Source organism: Diaphorina citri, unplaced genomic scaffold, assembly GCF_000475195.1.
Source record: "Diaphorina citri unplaced genomic scaffold, Diaci psyllid genome assembly version 1.1 scaffold717, whole genome shotgun sequence".
In the NCBI taxonomy this organism is placed as follows: domain Eukaryota; kingdom Metazoa; phylum Arthropoda; class Insecta; order Hemiptera; family Psyllidae; genus Diaphorina; species Diaphorina citri.
The window spans coordinates 149,603-167,899 of NW_007378150.1; the positions used below are offsets into that span (position 1 = coordinate 149,603).

The 18,297-nt window shown below is 37.2% G+C and overlaps 2 protein-coding genes and 1 long non-coding RNA gene across 3 annotated transcripts in view; 1 reads left to right on the top strand and 2 right to left on the bottom strand.

The window, feature by feature from the left end:
* Nucleotides 1–8,458, top strand: part of LOC103511459 (Y-box-binding protein 2-B-like) — a 22,168-nt gene extending 13,710 nt beyond the window's left edge. Inside the window, exon 3 of the mRNA XM_008476182.3 lies at nucleotides 8,104–8,458. Coding sequence (XP_008474404.1) covers nucleotides 8,104–8,360 — 257 coding nt within the window. The 3' untranslated portion in view covers nucleotides 8,361–8,458. The remainder of the gene's footprint in view (nucleotides 1–8,103) is intronic.
* Nucleotides 1–18,297, bottom strand: part of LOC103511474 (protein gone early) — a 56,098-nt gene that overhangs the window by 35,071 nt on the left and 2,730 nt on the right. The window lies entirely within an intron of this gene.
* Nucleotides 4,421–5,825, bottom strand: LOC113468378. Its single transcript, XR_003392147.1, has 2 exons — nucleotides 5,720–5,825; nucleotides 4,421–5,570 (listed from the first exon to the last, which is right to left on the bottom strand). It is a non-coding gene; the product is annotated as an uncharacterized LOC113468378 (long non-coding RNA).

Below are 18,297 nucleotides of genomic sequence, written 5' to 3' on the forward strand. Positions count from 1 at the left end.
TTTTTTTATGCCTCCCCCTCCCATGTGGTGCAGATATCAACTCCTACGCTATCAATTATTTCAAAATATTGGAAGCAAGCCATGTTTCCGAGAGAAAAAAAGGGATCTCAATACTAATTAAAGCTGACTTGATAGCTCTGTTTGTTTTAAGATAACATAAAATACGAAGAAAACACATTGCATGGAGTTTTGGATGGGTGGTGTCGACTGAGGGCATTAATATTGTGATTTGTGCTCGCTAATTAGGTCGTATAAGCTACAGGCTGTAAGATTAACAGTGGTACTTAAATGATATTTATTTATTTGTTATGCTCATAAAGTTTAGATTCGACCAACAAAAAGGCTTCGGCATTAAATACATGTTTTATTTCTAGTGTTTACTTACTTCATTCACCTCACGTTTTTATTTGCAAAATAAATTTCACCCACTTACTTACTTAGAGTAACCTACAAAAAATTTAGGAATGTAAACAGAACGTATCAAAAACCAAATGTGTAAACAGTGAACAAAATTGTATAAAAATATATAGGTAGAACTCGTCAGTTTTGCTGATAAATGGGAACACCTACATTACATATTTGTGCAGTAGGTACACACAAGTATACAAGAACTTCCATAAATAATGGAAGCGAGATATGACTCCATATGCTAACACTTCTGTCAGACCAACTCACTTTCAAACTTCGTCATTTTATCCATGTGGTTCACACGAAATCGCACATTTTTTTTTTTTTATGGGAATGTAGTCGCAAATTGCCTCGCCTCAGGAGGAAAGTCAAAATCAAAAGTAATGAAACGTCAAGACTCAAGAGAGAATGATTTATATGTAGAAAAGTGGTCAAACAATGAAAAGGACCGGTTCTAAGTTATGGACTTGCAAATTAATTTAAGAGCAGCGAGCGCTAGCTTTATTTGCCATCCCAGTTGATTTTTTTTTGTCCGACAAGTTTACCGTGATCAAGAATTTTGTGACCAAAACTAAACTAATCTATAGGTTGGTCTGGAAATTATTTATAGGTATTCAAAACACGTTGCACCTTTTTATCAATTCTGTAAATGGATTAGCTTAGAGGGAAATGAGTAAGGGAATTCGAACAGTCCAAACGACAAAATACGAGAGAAAGTCATACTTTTTAGAGATGTGACGAGAAATTGTTCTCCACAGTTAACTAAGTACAAATTAGATGTGTCCTAAATTTGGAAAGACGAATGTTGAAAAGCAATATTGTTGGCAACAATGACACCCAAAGGAATAAGTGTCAAAATGAAAAAACAAAATAAAACGATAATGATTCAGAATTAAAATGACGAATATCTTTTCTAGAAAATAAAACAAAGAAAACATTTTGAATGTGCTTCAGCGGGAGGGCGAACTGAAATTTATTGCTTTTAAATCTTGGTCATAAAAAAATCTCCCTAAAATGTTTAATGAAAACATTTCAAGATTGCAACAGATGCTAAATTTATGCTGAAAATAGAAACCGGGGGAAACACTTGAAATCAATGTCTAGGGTGAAGAGAGAAACATTGGCAGTATTGAAACAACAGATATCTATTGGAAGATCAACTCTGGAGCCTCTACCGTCATTATTCTACTGTCTCTTGTCTACATTTGAAAGATATCGTTGGAAAGTTGAGGTGAGCGAAATTTTTGGAGCCAAAACATCGAGCTTGTGGTAAAAGCGGACATTAAAATATTAAGCAATCTTGTATTTAGAACGAAGTTAAAAAAGGACCCATTAACAGAACAGCAGACTTGTCCCCCAAAATTGACGTTCATTTTTATGTCTCATATTGTTGACTGCTTCAAAATTCTTAGGAAAATGATATAAAAATTGGTTTAAACCCACAACCTATTAAAAATTTACCCATAATAGTTCTTGGAACCCCAAAAAGTTATTACTAGGGACATTGGGAAAGAGAAACCCAGCTATTTTGGTCATCTGAATCTGAAACAATCATAATTTTGTGACAAGACCTTGAACCCAAAGAACTGCTGCCACCCACAGACAAAGCTGAACTAATAAACCAATTTCCACACTACAAGAGGAAGAGAATCATAAAATGTCCGAAAAACAAATTCAGAATCTGCAGGTTAATGGTCATTCATACTTATAAACCGAAGAATGCGTACCGAAATTATAACTTTTTGGTCCATTCTCTTGTTCTGTGTAAATTCCACTTGAGTCTCCGAAGTGCATGGTTTGGTTCATGCTATTGCTCGTGTAATAGCACCTCTGTCTCTTTAATTGCTGACCGGTGTGATTCCGGTATATGTACTATCAACTCCTGTGTATTTACGACCCACAGAGTATTCCTGTGGTTCAATAGTAAGTTGTTTCCGGGGCAGTAGAACACAGAAAAGTCTGGTCGAGGGAAAGAAACGCCAGGCTGACCAACTGACCAGCCTACTTTTTTTTTTGTTTCCGGGGCAGTAGAACACAGAAAAGTCTGGTCGAGGGAAAGAAACGCCAGGCTGACCAACTGACCAGCCTACTTTTTTTTTTTCAAACATACCAGTCCGTCAATTTCTCCACCATATTTTGGCCATTTCTTTTAAGAGATTACCAATTCACTAGTTAAGTAAATAGGTACTTCATAAGTACAAAATAAGTGATTTGAAACCATTGATGAAAATAGTCAAACCCATTAGAATTATTAGAGACTTGTACCTATATTTCCCCTATGCCGCATTGCTTCGTGTTCTTTGCTACGGCGGAAACAATAATTTTCAACCATACTACGAGTATGCTATCAGTATCACTAGGTTCTGAAGGTACTAAAAACTGAAACCATATTAGTAATGGTTCAAAATGATGTACTGAAAACCAGATCATGTGACCTCACCTCGTCACTATTACTATAGCCTAATGGAGGAAGATGGCCGGAAATTAAAACATTGCATTCAGGATAGCCTATAGTTGTAGTCCAAGTAGACAACCTATATCCACCACAGTAAAACCACAGGCCTCACGTGCGCTTAGTACCCGCTTACTCAAATGGTAAAAAGTAAAAAAAACCTATGAAGATCACAACTTGATTTGTAAAAACAAAACCCTTCTGATTTCCTCAATAAAATTTTGAAAATTCAACAATCATACCAAGTATTGTGTTGGTTGTTCTTCAAGAGAGGCTGTCTTTTTTGCAGTAGATTGATTAATTTGAGTACCTACCTACCTACTACCTAGTGCTCAAAAAGGACAATCAATCACACAGGTATGGGTGAGTGCTTACAAATCCTACAACTGAATGATGGTGAGAAGGAGTAGAGTCCTAAACAAAACGTGATTTCTTGACCAAGAAACAACACAGCTCGCAGGGCGGAGCCCCTAGTTGGGTTAAAAGAGGAGTTACCGTCTTACGTATCACAACCAAGCTAATCGGTAGCAGTAGGGGTAATTGCGGGAATTTTGATGATATAGACATGCATGATTGACAATATTTCCACAATAGACGGTCTACAATCGTCAGAATGAGTGGATATGGGCACTGCTCTATTGCTAAGACTACGCCCAACATCTACGGGTAGCTAGTACCCTTCCTATTGTAGATAGGTAGTAATACATAGTAAGTAGGTATATGGTATAGCCTGTAAGTATAGGTTCTGATACTAAAATCGAAGTGATATGGAATTGCTTATGGATGCCCTATCATCACGACCATCAAGTTAAATTTGATAAGAAGTACATTTACATTGAGACAGCGCACATCTAATCATTCTGCCAGTGAAGCAGTAGATATTGATTGAGAAATGAAATCAATGGAATCAGTTTTTTAGATCGATTCAGAGGATTGATATTAAAAGTGTATCATTATCGGGCGATACTATTACTAAAAACAATCATGTGTGGCAGATGATGATAGTATTAAATGCAGAAATTATTAAATTCGGACTTAAGTACTAAGTATTCAGGTCTTAGACATAGGCACTATGCATTACAGTCCCACTAAGTTCATTCCTCCTACGCTTAAATTTAGTACCTAGCAATTTCATGCTAAATCATACATTACTTACAGTAAGTAAGTAAGTAATGATAGTGTAAGTATATGTAGGTAGTGGTTTGCTAACGGTCGAATATTTTTGCACAGTAGGTTGGGTACCTATCTGTTATAGATTTTAAACGGTTATTGGGAAGCTGGGCACTTTATCTTCAGGCTACTTATACGATGCCAGACACAACCAAGTTTCAGAACTGGTTTAGAGCCCGAAGATCTCAAAAAGTATTTGCTATCAAAGTAAGTACCACGTAAGTAGGTAGATATTTAGACGATAGTAAAAAAAAATCCTAAGAATTTTGAAGCAGTCAACAATATGAGACATAAAAATGAACGTCAATTTTGGGGGACAAGTCTGCTGTTCTGTTAATGGGTCCTTTTTTAACTTCGTTCTAAATACAAGATTGCTTAATATTTTAATGTCCGCTTTTACCACAAGCTCGATGTTTTGGCTCCAAAAATTTCGCTCACCTCAACTTTCCAACGATATCTTTCAAATGTAGACAAGAGACAGTAGAATAATGACGGTAGAGGCTCCAGAGTTGATCTTCCAATAGATATCTGTTGTTTCAATACTGCCAATGTTTCTCTCTTCACCCTAGACATTGATTTCAAGTGTTTCCCCCGGTTTCTATTTTCAGCATAAATTTAGCATCTGTTGCAATCTTGAAATGTTTTCATTAAACATTTTAGGGAGATTTTTTTATGACCAAGATTTAAAAGCAATAAATTTCAGTTCGCCCTCCCGCTGAAGCACATTCAAAATGTTTTCTTTGTTTTATTTTCTAGAAAAGATATTCGTCATTTTAATTCTGAATCATTATCGTTTTATTTTGTTTTTTCATTTTGACACTTATTCCTTTGGGTGTCATTGTTGCCAACAATATTGCTTTTCAACATTCGTCTTTCCAAATTTAGGACACATCTAATTTGTACTTAGTTAACTGTGGAGAACAATTTCTCGTCACATCTCTATAAAAAGTATGACTTTCTCTCGTATTTTGTCGTTTGGACTGTTCGAATTCCCTTACTCATTTCCCTCTAAGCTAATCCATTTACAGAATTGATAAAAAGGTGCAACGTGTTTTGAATACCTATAAATAATTTCCAGACCAACCTATAGATTAGTTTAGTTTTGGTCACAAAATTCTTGATCACGGTAAACTTGTCGGACAAAAAAATCAACTGGGATGGCAAATAAAGCTAGCGCTCGCTGCTCTTAAATTAATTTGCAAGTCCATAACTTAGAACCGGTCCTTTTCATTGTTTGACCACTTTTCTACATATAAATCATTCTCTCTTGAGTCTTGACATTTCATTACTTTTGATTTTGACTTTCCTCCTGAGGCGAGGCAATTTGCGACTACATTCCCATAAAAAATGTGCGATTTCGTGTGAACCACATGGATAAAATGACGAAGTTTGAAAGTGAGTTGGTCTGACAGAAGTGTTAGCATATGGAGTCATATCTCGCTTCCATTATTTATGGAAGTTCTTGTATACTTGTGTGTACCTACTGCACAAATATGTAATGTAGGTGTTCCCATTTATCAGCAAAACTGACGAGTTCTACCTATATATTTTTATACAATTTTGTTCACTGTATGGAGTCATATCTGGCTTCCATTATTTATGGAAGTTCTTGTATACTTGTGTGTACCTATACTGCACAAATATGTAATGTAGGTGTTCCCATTTATCAGCAAAACTGACGAGTTCTACCTATATGTTTTTATACAATTTTGTTCACTGTTTACACATTTGGTTTTTGATACGTTCTGTTTACATTCCTAAATTTTTTGTAGGTTACTCTAAGTAAGTAAGTGGGTGAAATTTATTTTGCAAATCAAAACGTGAGGTGAATGAAGTAAGCAAACACTAGAAATAAAACATGTATTTAATGCCGAAGCCTTTTTGTTGGTCGAATCTAAACTTTATGAGCATAACAAATAAATAAATATAAAAACGTGAGGTGAATGAAGTAAGTAAACACTATAGAAATAAAACATGTATTTAATGCCGAAGCCTTTTTGTTGGTCGAATCTTAACTTTATGAGCATAACAAATAAATAAATATCATTTACCACTGTTAATCTTACAGCCTGTAGCTTATACGACCTAATTAGCGAGCACAAGTACCACTGTTAATCTTACAGCCTGTAGCTTATACGACCTAATTAGCGAGCACAAATCACAATATTAATGCCCTCAGTCGACACCACCCATCCAAAACTCCATGCAATGTGTTTTCTTCGTATTTTATGTTATCTTAAAACAAACAGAGCTATCAAGTCAGCTTTAATTAGTATTGAGATCCCTTTTTTTCTCTCGGAAACATGGCTTGCTTCCAATATTTTGAAATAATTGATAGCGTAGGAGTTGATATCTGCACCACATGGGAGGGGGAGGCATAAAAAAATATTTTTTGTGTATTTCATAATGGTTATGTTTCTTTGATTGAAAGGGGACATTGTTCCTTTAGCTGATTTCTTTTCCGTTTTTACTTCTTGAGATATTGCTTCCGATTTTGCTTCATTCATTCATTGCACTTTGACCCTTGTCTATTCATTCACCTGAACAACTGGATCTCCAGGCATTATCATGGCTTCTTACTTCAAGCATTACCACTTGATCGACTTTTATCCATAACATCCAAATACAGGGTCTGTTGAGGCAAAATCGTTTAACAGACCATCAGGAAATTTGGCGAGACAACATTCGAAATAGGCAACAGACCCTGATCTTAGAGCCTTTTAACAAAAGGGAAGTGCTAGTGCTAGGTACTTACAATATTATGCAGACATAGTACACTGGTGGAAAAGCAGCAAAAATCTCATTTAATCTCTTTGGTATTCAACCAGAGGTCTGATGAAATATGGAATCACTCGTATATTCAAGTTCCTTATGAAGGAATCACCAACTCATCGACCAACTATAATCGTTTTCCAACTAAGTACATGAGTAGCTTATCAAATAAAATATCAACACATTCTTCGACGGACTACTGATCCCACTAATGGTCACGATACATAAGAACTTCTTTGGAAAGAGAAAGACCGCCTTATTTATGGAGAGTTACTCCAAACAGAAGCAAACACGTTTCAAGTCCATGAAGAGATAAAGATAAAAAGCTCACTCTGAGACTTGGGTGTAGGGGCGGATGCCCCAAAGGATGGGTTAAGCTTCTACGAATCTGCGAAGTATCAATCTAGGTTTAGGAATGTTGTTTTTCCTGGTTCCAATTTTAGCCTCAGATTTTATCCAGGCAGCAGCTATTCGTTTGCTTTAAAAACTTTCTAATCTAGCTATAGACGACATCGACAGTGCGAACAAATAGATGGAGGAACAAATGGGGTCGAGTGCATTGGAACACATCACATGCTGAAGGCACACTCCATTTTTCAGGGGTCTAGGTTTTTCCTGCCCTTGGGATCAATTTAAATTGAAGAAACCATTTACTGATAGGTAGCCCAGAGACTTGTCTTGTCATATCTCAAAAAGCTCACTCTGAGACTTAGGTGTAGGGACGGATGCCCCAAAGGATGGGTTAAGCTTCTACGAATCTGCGAAGTATCAATCTAGGTTTAGGAATGCTGTTTTTCCTGGTTCCAATTTTAGCCTCAGATTTTATCCAGGCAGCAGCTATTCGTTTGCTTTAAAAACTTTCTAATCTAGCTATAGACGACAACAGATTTTATCCAGGCAGCAGCTATTCGTTTGCTTTAAAAACTTTCTAATCTAGCTATAGACGACATCGACAGTGCGAACAAATAGATGGAGGAACAAATGGGGTCGAGTGGATTCGAAGACATCATATGCTGAAGGCACACTCCATTTTTCAAGGGTCTAGGTTTTTCCTGCCCTTGGGATCAATTTAAATTGAAGAAACCATTTACTGATAGGTAGCCCAGAGACTTGTCTGGAACACTTCACATGCTGAAGGCGCACTCTATTTTTCAAGGGTCTAGGTTTTTCCTGCCCTTGGGATCAATTTAAATTGAAGAAACCATTTACTGATAGGTAGCCCAGAGACTTGTCTTGTCATATCAAGAGTTCAAGTCAAACGGTATCTGGAACCTATAGGAATGACTCTTTCTTTCCTGCAGTTCACACTGTCCGCGGTATCGTCAAGTTCTACGACAGCAAGAGAGGCTTTGGTTTCATCACTCGCCTCGACAACAAAGAGGACATCTTTGTCCACAAGTCCTCCATCGTCAAAATGAACCCGAAGAAATTCTTCCAGAGCCTGGGACTCGGTGAGATTGTTGATTTCAATATTGGAGTGGGCAAGAAAGATATAGAAGCCATCAACGTCACTGGACCTAATGGCATACCGGTACAAGGTGCTCCGAAAGTACCTTGAACGGCGTCATTTTCTACCAGGAAGTCTCAGCGTATATCTAGCTCTATTGTAATACACTCCCCCTTAAATTTTTCAATAAAAACTGAAATTCAAAATTACTCATTTGCCTTTTCTTTACATTACATATTTGTGCAGTAGGTACACACTCACACAAGTATACAAGAGCTTCCATAAATAATGGAAGCCAGATATGACTCCATACGCTAACACTTCTGTCAGACCAACTCACTTTCAAACTTCGTCATTTTATCCATGTGGTTCACACGAAATCGCACATTTTTTATGGGAACCTAGTCGCAAATTGCCTCGCCTCAGGGGGAAAGTCAAAATCAAAAGTAATGAAATGTCAAGACTCAAGAGAGAATGATTTATATGTAGAAAAGTGGTCAAACAATGAAAAGGACCGGTTCTAAGTTTATGTCGCATGGGTTGCTGTAAATCTTGCTTGAGAAATGGTTCCTCGGTAACACATGACATTATCTCACAAGCCTCATCTCTTGATGTAGCTTGATGAAATAGGCATGCTCAATGGGAAACGTGTATTCTCTGTATAAGAGCTGATATACCCGTTCTTACTAAACCTTACTTATATTTACTATCAATAAATTGTTCCCCGCCAAAAAGTGAAATTGCGAGAACTATAATGGACTTTGATGAGATACTTAAAGTCATTTGAAGAGCAAAGGAATTCTCATAAAATTGTCATATCAAGAGTTCAAGTGAAACGGTATCTGGAACCTATAGGAATGACTCTTTCTTTCCTGCAGTTCACACTGTCCGCGGTATCGTCAAGTTCTACGACAGCAAGAGAGGCTTTGGTTTCATCACTCGCCTCGACAACAAAGAGGACATCTTTGTCCACAAGTCCTCCATCGTCAAAATGAACCCGAAGAAATTTTTCCAGAGCCTGGGACTCGGTGAGATTGTTGATTTCAATATTGGAGTGGGCAAGAAAGATATAGAAGCCATCAACGTCACTGGACCTAATGGCATACCGGTACAAGGTGCTCCGAAAGTACCTTGAACGGCGTCATTTTCTACCAGGAAGTCTCAGCGTATATCTAGCTCTATTGTAATACACTCCCCCTTAAATTTTTCAATAAAAACTGAAATTCAAAATTACTCATTTGCCTTTTCTTTTCAAAACAATCAAGTAGGTACTGCAGCAGTGATTCAGGCTGAAAGGATATAACCTCTTTGGTTGCTTAATGTGCGATGTCTAGTTCATCTCGTGACAAAGTTTAATGATTCGATCCAGACACTCCAGACACAATCTCAGTAACTACTTAATAAAATCCAGTCTCAGTAGAGATTCACCCGAGATATGGATTAAACTGTATTTTTTTAAAAGGCAAAAGAAAATTTTTACATCATTGTAACGGGTCAAAGTCCCATGTCTCTAAAGATAATCGTAGATAGAGGAAAAATGAACACGTTATCTTTACCTTTGTGTGTGCAGTTATGTATGAACTCGATTGAAAAGTAGCTCAAAGAGTAAGTCAAGACCACTTGACAGCAATGTTTAATAGCAATCTTATCTTAAAACTGATTTCATTGATCTTGGGCAAGAAGGCAAGACAAGTCAGACAATAGGTACATGTCAATGTCTCAGAGACAACAGCTGTCAATTAGAAATATCCGTTGAAAGTCGGAAGTTTGTCTAGTTAGAAGAGAAAGAAAGAACTGTTGCTGCTAGAAATGTTCAAGACATAATTATGTAACTACACAAGAATATGTTATGTAAATCGCCAACGCGAAACGAAAACATACACATTTCTTCAAAATGGATCTTGTGATTTTGAAAGCAGACGTAAAAATCGCTCTTCTGCTGACCATACACTTGGTAAGCAAGAGAAAGAAAGAACTGTTTCTGCTAGAAATGTTCAAGACATATGTAACTACATAAGAATATATTATATAAATCGCCAACGCGAAAAAAAAAAACATACACATTTCTTCAAAATGGATCTTGTGATTTTGAAAGCAGACGTAAAAATCGCTCTTCTGCTGACCATACACTTGGTAAGCTCAGCGCAAAATTATGCTTACTAACATCACAATCCCAGTAAGAAGTCCGCTGTATAAGTAAAAATATTATGCTGAAGTCATCGCCGATTATCATACAGATAAGAAAATGTGCATATTTACATATTGATACTGTGCATATTTACATATTGATACATACTGTGCATATTTACATATTGATACTTATATTATTCGTGTTTCGTGCAGAGTTACCGTATCTATCGTTTAAGTTCAGTGTACTCCACCAATAGCACAGTGAGAGAGAATGGAAGCCGTTTCAGCTAGAGAAAAGAGCAAATAGAGAAAGAAAGAACTGTTTCTGCTAGAAATGTTCAAGACATATGTAACTACGCCAACGCGAAAAAAAAAACATACACATTTCTTCAAAATGGATCTTGTGATTTTGAAAGCAGACGTAAAAATCGCTCTTCTGCTGACCATACACTTGGTAAGCTCAGCGTAAAATTATGCTTACTAACATCTAACATCACAATCACAATCCCAGTAAGAAGTCCGCTGTATAAGCAGAAATATTATGCTGAAGTCATCGCGGATTATTATACAGATAAGAAAATGTGCATATTTACATATTGATACTTACTTATATTATTCGTGTTTCGTGCAGAGTTACCGCATCTATCGTTTAAGTTCAGTGTACTCCACCAATAGCACAGTGAGAGAGAATGGAAGCCGTTTCAGCTAGAGAAAAGAGCAAATGGCAAACCTGAAGATTCATGGTGTTTAGCCTCGAGGCTTTTATGCAAATGAAAATAAAGGGGGTCAGGCTCGTTAAATACAAGCGAGTATAAAAATGGCCGTTTAACTCTAGCTATGGGCAAGTCAACTTTCTGCACTAGCATTGCATTCACAATGTCTGTAGTGTGTCTGTTAGTAGGCTTCACTTAGACAACACAGTGCATCGCATGTCGCATATTGGATACTTTGTCCACATAGTTACATGCCGGGACTAGGATTTGAGTTGATTCGTTCAGCCTGGCGTTGGGGAATTTGGCGGTCAGAATATCCATTAGGTTTACCTGGAAAATTGAAAGAGGATTTTGTGAGATAAATTAGACTTCTTCCCAGTAAAAATGGTCCAACTATTCATTGAATCTATGGAAAGTTTGCACTTACCATGCAGGACTTTTCTGAACACATCCTGAGTTTGCCGGAAGCTGCTCGAGATGTAGGGGAAATATTGACTAGCCAGAGTCCACATGATGTACTTGCTCAGGGGTCTGAAAAAACAAGCGGAAAAGAAGGAATCTATGGAAAGTTCGCACTTACCATGCAGGACTTTTCTGAACACATCCTGAGTTTGACGGAAGCTACTCGAGATGTAGGGGAAATATTGACTAGCCAGAGTCCACATGATGTACTTGCTCAGGGGTCTGAAAAAACAAGCGGAAAAGAAGTTAACACCAGAAATCGTGGGAATAAGGAGGGAAATTCCGCTTTCCCCGCAACTTGGAAGGAATAGTGATGAAAAAACTATGAACAAAAGAGAAAGAAGGGAAGGAGAGAAAGCCGATATCTTGGTAGAAAAAAAAGGAGTCTCTTCTATCTAAAATCTAAAGGTGTGTTCACAATAAATTCACATCGATCGATGGTCGATTGACGGCCGCCGACTATGTGTGGACACACCTTAATATCCAATTCCAACCCCTTCACCAAATTGGTTTTTAGGGCCATATCTCAAATGTTGTGCCTATTACTACCCTAAATTCGTCCAGCTATTTCTTGGAGGACATATTTAAGTAGGTACTTCAAATGCATACGCTACTGTATTACAAATGCGCTTCTCTACTTACTCTCTATCAGTGGTGGATATAAGATTGGATACTGCCAATTGGTTTTTAGGGCCATATATTATCAAATGTTGTGTCTATTACTACCCTAAATTCGTCCAGCTATTTCTTGGAGGATATAAGTAAGGACTTCAAATGCATACGCTACTGTATTACAAATGCGCTTCTCTACTTACTCTCTATCAGTGGTGGATATAAGGTTGGATACTTTGTCCACATAGTTACATGCCGGGACTAGGATTTGAGTTGATTCGTTCAGCCTGGCGTTGGGGAATTTGGCGGTCAGAAGAATATAACCTGTTTATAGGCCTACTGCCGAAATGAGACTGAAAAGTCCCTTTACTCCTGCAGTCTAAACAAGGTTTTGTTTATGTATGAAGGGGGCCAATGAAAGGAGCGGAGAGCATAGCACATAGAGCATCGAGCAGGAAGAGGGAAGTGACGACTTTAAACCAGATAGAACTGAGAGCAAAAGCTCTCCGCTCCACTCTGTTTTAAGTGATATAACATCACTTGAAAGTCGTTGTTGATCGACTAGTTTATACCTAGTGTACGTTAGACGCACCTTTGGGTTTTGAGTTCCAGATAATAGTGCGCGTAGGTGAACCTACACCTAAATAATGTGCAAAATAATCATCAAGTATGTAGGTACAGCTGAGTACATAGGTACTTACCTACTTAAGTATAGGTACTTATATTACCTACATACGTAGGTACCTATGGTTTATTACTTCTTCCACGCAAAACCAAGATATTCATGGAAAAAAGTCGAGGCTTTGACAACCCCTCTTTTGGACTTGAATTATTCCAGTGCGCTACCCGGGGGTTTCAATTGAAATTATTATTAAAATTTATCTATCTGATCTTTTTACAAGAACCTGGAGCATTGTTAAATCTGTAGGTACGTAATAAAAATAAATTATAATGATTGATAAGAAGTACATTTACATTGAGACAGCGCACATCTAATCATTCTGCCAGTGAAGCAGTAGATATTGATTGAGAAATGAAATCAATGGAATCAGTTTTTTAGATCGATTCAGAGGATTGATATTAAAAGTGTATCATTATCGGGCGATACTATTACTAAAAACAATCATGTGTGGCAGATGATGATAGTATTAAATGCAGAAATTATTAAATTCGGACTTAAGTACTAAGTATTCAGGTCTTAGACATAGGCACTATGCATTACAGTCCCACTAAGTTCATTCCTCCTACGCTTAAATTTAGTACCTAGCAATTTCATGCTAAATCATACATTACTTACAGTAAGTAAGTAAGTAATGATAGTGTAAGTATATGTAGGTAGTGGTTTGCTAACGGTCGAATATTTTTGCACAGTAGGTTGGGTACCTATCTGTTATAGATTTTAAACGGTTATTGGGAAGCTGGGCACTTTATCTTCAGGCTACTTATACGATGCCAGACACAACCAAGTTTCAGAACTGGTTTAGAGCCCGAAGATCTCAAAAAGTATTTGCTATCAAAGTAAGTACCACGTAAGTAGGTAGATATTTAGACGATAGTAAAAAAAAAGACCACGATGCCGATACAAATTAGTTAAGTGTTGGTTATTGGATCTAGAGACATAATCCTATTCTTAAACGTACGTCTAAGTAGGCACTGAGACATTAATCATAATTACTATTATCTACTTATACTTAAGTACACCTAAGTAGGTAAGTATTTACCTAAAGGCATTTAAGGCAAAAAAAACCTCAGCATTATTCTTCTCTCATCTAGAAATCGTTGAATCTAAGTTATACAATTAAAGGAGTTTTAACAGTAAAGTCCTACCCCAAAAGATCTGTGATGAGTCTGTGTCTGGATAGCTGAATAAAATTGCCCACACCTTTCAGAATTTAAGTAACATGAAAGTGCGAACGAGCCCTAACTGTGTCGAAACTAATTGATATTCACAAGACAAAGACGTAACGTGAGTATAGTAATAGGTTAGCACCAAACCATTATGAGAACTTCTTCAGTGTTGTCATTAGTGTACAGGAAAACCACGATGTAAGTTATACAATTAAAGGAGTTTTAACAGTAAAGTCCTACCCCAAAAGATCTGTGATGAGTCTGTGTCTGGATAGCTGAATAAAATTGCCCACACCTTTCAGAATTTAAGTAACATGAAAGTGCGAACGAGCCCTAACTGTGTCGAAACTAATTGATATTCACAAGACAATAGCATAAAGAAAACAGACGTAGCGTGAGTATAGTAATAGGTTAGCACCAAACCATTATGAGAACTTCTTCAGTGTTGTCATTAGTGTACAGGAAAACCACGATGTGTAGGAATAAGAACTAATTCCGGTTAAATCACAATAGATTTTGCTACTCAAGGGCACCGTAGTTCTGAAGAAGTCAAATATGACAAGAATAGTAATATTTGACGCCAAACAATGATAGGTAGTATTGAGTCAGTCATTAGGTTAGGTCAGGACCTACATAACCAAGTAAGAAATAAAGATCTAGAGATCCTAGGTCTACCTAATAATGTTTTGTAAGGACCATATAAATTATTTATTGTTGAGTTTAACCAGAAAAGTGCAGAACCTTCCCGATAGGTTTTAATTAACCAAGCACATTTGTAAAATCGTCGTTCGCGGGGTTGAAAGCACTCCTATTGGCCTACGATTCCTTTGGTTAGGATGTTTCCCTTGGCGCGCACCCCAAGCACTCTGTATACATGAGGTTACATTGCTGCCACATAGAATCGTAATATCGTATGCAATGGAACGGCACCCTTAGCTAGTAGCACATGCCTCATTTTCACCCACTCAAAAGCGTACATAAGTACCACATTCAACTTTTCCCATCTTTGGCATCCTATCATCCTAATATCGGACATTGGGAATCGATATTCAACGGTCAGTGCTGAGGTAACCAAAGCCCGCCATTGCATAAGTATCTCGTACGAATTCATACGGTCCCCTCCTCCAAGTTCAAAGTATTTCCAATTGTATTCAACTTAAGTATGCTTGGACTACGGTTCGAAGCTTGGCGTCAGTAAGACCTTCAGGTTGAATGAACTTTAACAAGAATTCAAACTGTTTGGATTATAGGAAACAGTAAGGAATGACGCTAGTTGCCGACCCCACTTGAGTGGGAAAAGGTAAAGAAGAAGAAGAAGAGTAAGGAATGACGCTAGTGCATAGTAGTGAGGCTTATGAGATCATACAGTAGTCCTCTGGCGAACTCTAAAAGACGTTTCCAGGAGGAAAGCTTTGAATAGTTTAAATGTTAAGCCCGGGACATACGCTATAACATGGCTTCCAACTTGATTTTACAAAAGACCGAATTGGGAGACAATGATTTTAAAAGGCAAAATTATGAGACAGGATGTTGTACTTTGTAGATTCATATAAGCTTAACCCATCTTTTGGGGCTGTTGCCCCTACACCAAAGCCTCAGAGTGGGCCTTTTTACTTTCTTTATCCTATAGGTAGTACGGAAAGTAATGTACCTATTCGGGCAAAGTTTTTGTGTACCTATGGCATGTTGTACTTAGCGTGTGATCGTGTGTACTGGGCTTCAACATGATACGCGATCTAAAACGCAATGTATTCATAATGTCAATCAAACTGATTCAGATACACAGTGCATAGTTAATTATTTTATCAACAATGACGTCTTTGTAATCGTAGACAAACCTAGTATATGAGACCTACTGGAATACGAAGATAAAGAGCAAAGTGCAAATATGCCGACCGTTAATACGCAACTCAATAGTGTAGAGTTGTAGAGCAGTCTAAATTTCCATCTAATAAAACAGTTAGGAAAAAGTAGGGGATTAAGTAACTATGTACTTAAGTAAAGAAACTTTGGTACCTATTCAATCAATGCCCTCAATTTCCAGAGAAATTCTCCTACGTAGGAATATTTTTAATACGCTAAACAAAAAATATATTGCATCTACACAAGTAATAAGACGAATAAGTATTCACTTACTTATTATTTATTATAATTAATTTATTAATAATCATCACGATCATTAAGTAGGCAAAGACAGGTAGATACCGGATTCCATTCAACCCATTCAACATACCAAGGAACCTAAGGTGCCTCATTAGAAACCTCAGCATAAAGACAGCCTCAGACAACAAAGCGGTGGAAGAAGAAAATTAGAATCGAGCTGAATAGAAGTACTATGGGTAAGTACTATGAAGAGAGCTCTAAAACACACAATACCTGACACAAAAGATGCAAGTACCTCGGAAATAATTCCCACACTTGTCCCGAGAAAATGAACTGAAGGTAAGTACCTACGTAAGATGGGTAGAGCAGGTACCCAGTTAGAAACATACGGGTAGCTACTGAAGTGAAAGAATTGACAGGAAGTCCCATCAACCCATCCCTGTGAGTCCCCCCTCTTCTTACGTCATGTGAAATGAAGTTTCAGGGGTGCCCAGAGTGAAACATGAGGGCTCTCATGTGGGTACTCTTTGTTAAGAGCAAAAGAGGAATAGAATATAACCTGTTTATGGGTACTGCCGAAATGAGACTGAAAAGTCCCTTTACTCCTGCAGTCTAAACAAGGTTTTGTTTATGTATGAAGGGGGCCATTGAAAGGAGCGGAGAGCATAGCACATAGAGCACCGAGCAGGAAGAGGGAAGTGACGACTTTTAGATTCAACGATTTCTAGATCAGAGAAGAATAATGCTGAGGTTTTTTTGCCTTAAATGCCTTTAGGTAAATACTTACCTACTTAGGTGTACTTAAGTAAGTATAAGTAGATAATAGTAAGTAATTATGATTAATGTCTCAGTGCCTACTTAGACGTACGTTTAAGAATAGGATTATGTCTCTAGATCCAATAACTAACACTTAACTAATTTGTATCGGCATCGTGGTCTTTTTTTTTACTATCGTCTAAATATCTACCTACTTACGTGGTACTTACTTTGATAGCAAATACTTTTTGAGATCTTCGGGCTCTAAACCAGTTCTGAAACTTGGTTGTGTCTGGCATCGTATAAGTAGCCTGAAGATAAAGTGCCCAGCTTCCCAATAACCGTTTAAAATCTATAACAGATAGGTACCCAACCTACTGTGCAAAAATATTCGACCGTTAGCAAACCACTACCTACATATACTTACACTATCATTACTTACTTACTTACTGTAAGTAATGTATGATTTAGCATGAAATTGCTAGGTACTAAATTTAAGCGTAGGAGGAATGAACTTAGTGGGACTGTAATGCATAGTGCCTATGTCTAAGACCTGAATACTTAGTACTTAAGTCCGAATTTAATAATTTCTGCATTTAATACTATCATCATCTGCCACACATGATTGTTTTTAGTAATAGTATCGCCCGATAATGATACACTTTTAATATCAATCCTCTGAATCGATCTAAAAAACTGATTCCATTGATTTCATTTCTCAATCAATATCTACTGCTTCACTGGCAGAATGATTAGATGTGCGCTGTCTCAATGTAAATGTACTTCTTATCAAATTTAACTTGATGGTCGTGATGATAGGGCATCCATAAGCAATTCCATATCACTTCGATTTTAGTATCAGAACCTATACTTACAGGCTATACCATATACCTACTTACTATGTATTACTACCTGTACCTCTAGGTATTTCCTAATTGTAGTCGCTTGAATCTACATAGGTAGGTAAGTATCAAGAATTTATCTCGTGACATACCAAAGGACAAGAGCTAAAGAGAAGGGAACATGAATATAGCTGATGTTCATGAACTCTTGACAGAATGGTGAAATACTATCGAGTCAAATGTGTAGGTGTAGGTTTATGATCGATCAGACAAGTAATTATACAGTAAGTTACGACCGAATATTGCAACTGATAAGTGGACACCATTAAGCAGAAAAGAACCATTTATAAGGCAATGTCCCTTATGGATGGTTCTTTTCTGCTTAATTCTGGCCAAATTTATTGTGGATTAAAATTATTCATAAAAAGTAGGTAGGTACTTACTTAAAAATTAAAGGTAGTTGCCTACCTGCATAATTACGTTCGAACATTTTGGCTGCATGTAAAGTAGGTACTTACGAGATTCAATCAATAAATAAAATACTTACTTACCCTTCTTTAATTGAACAAAGGGTAAGTAAGC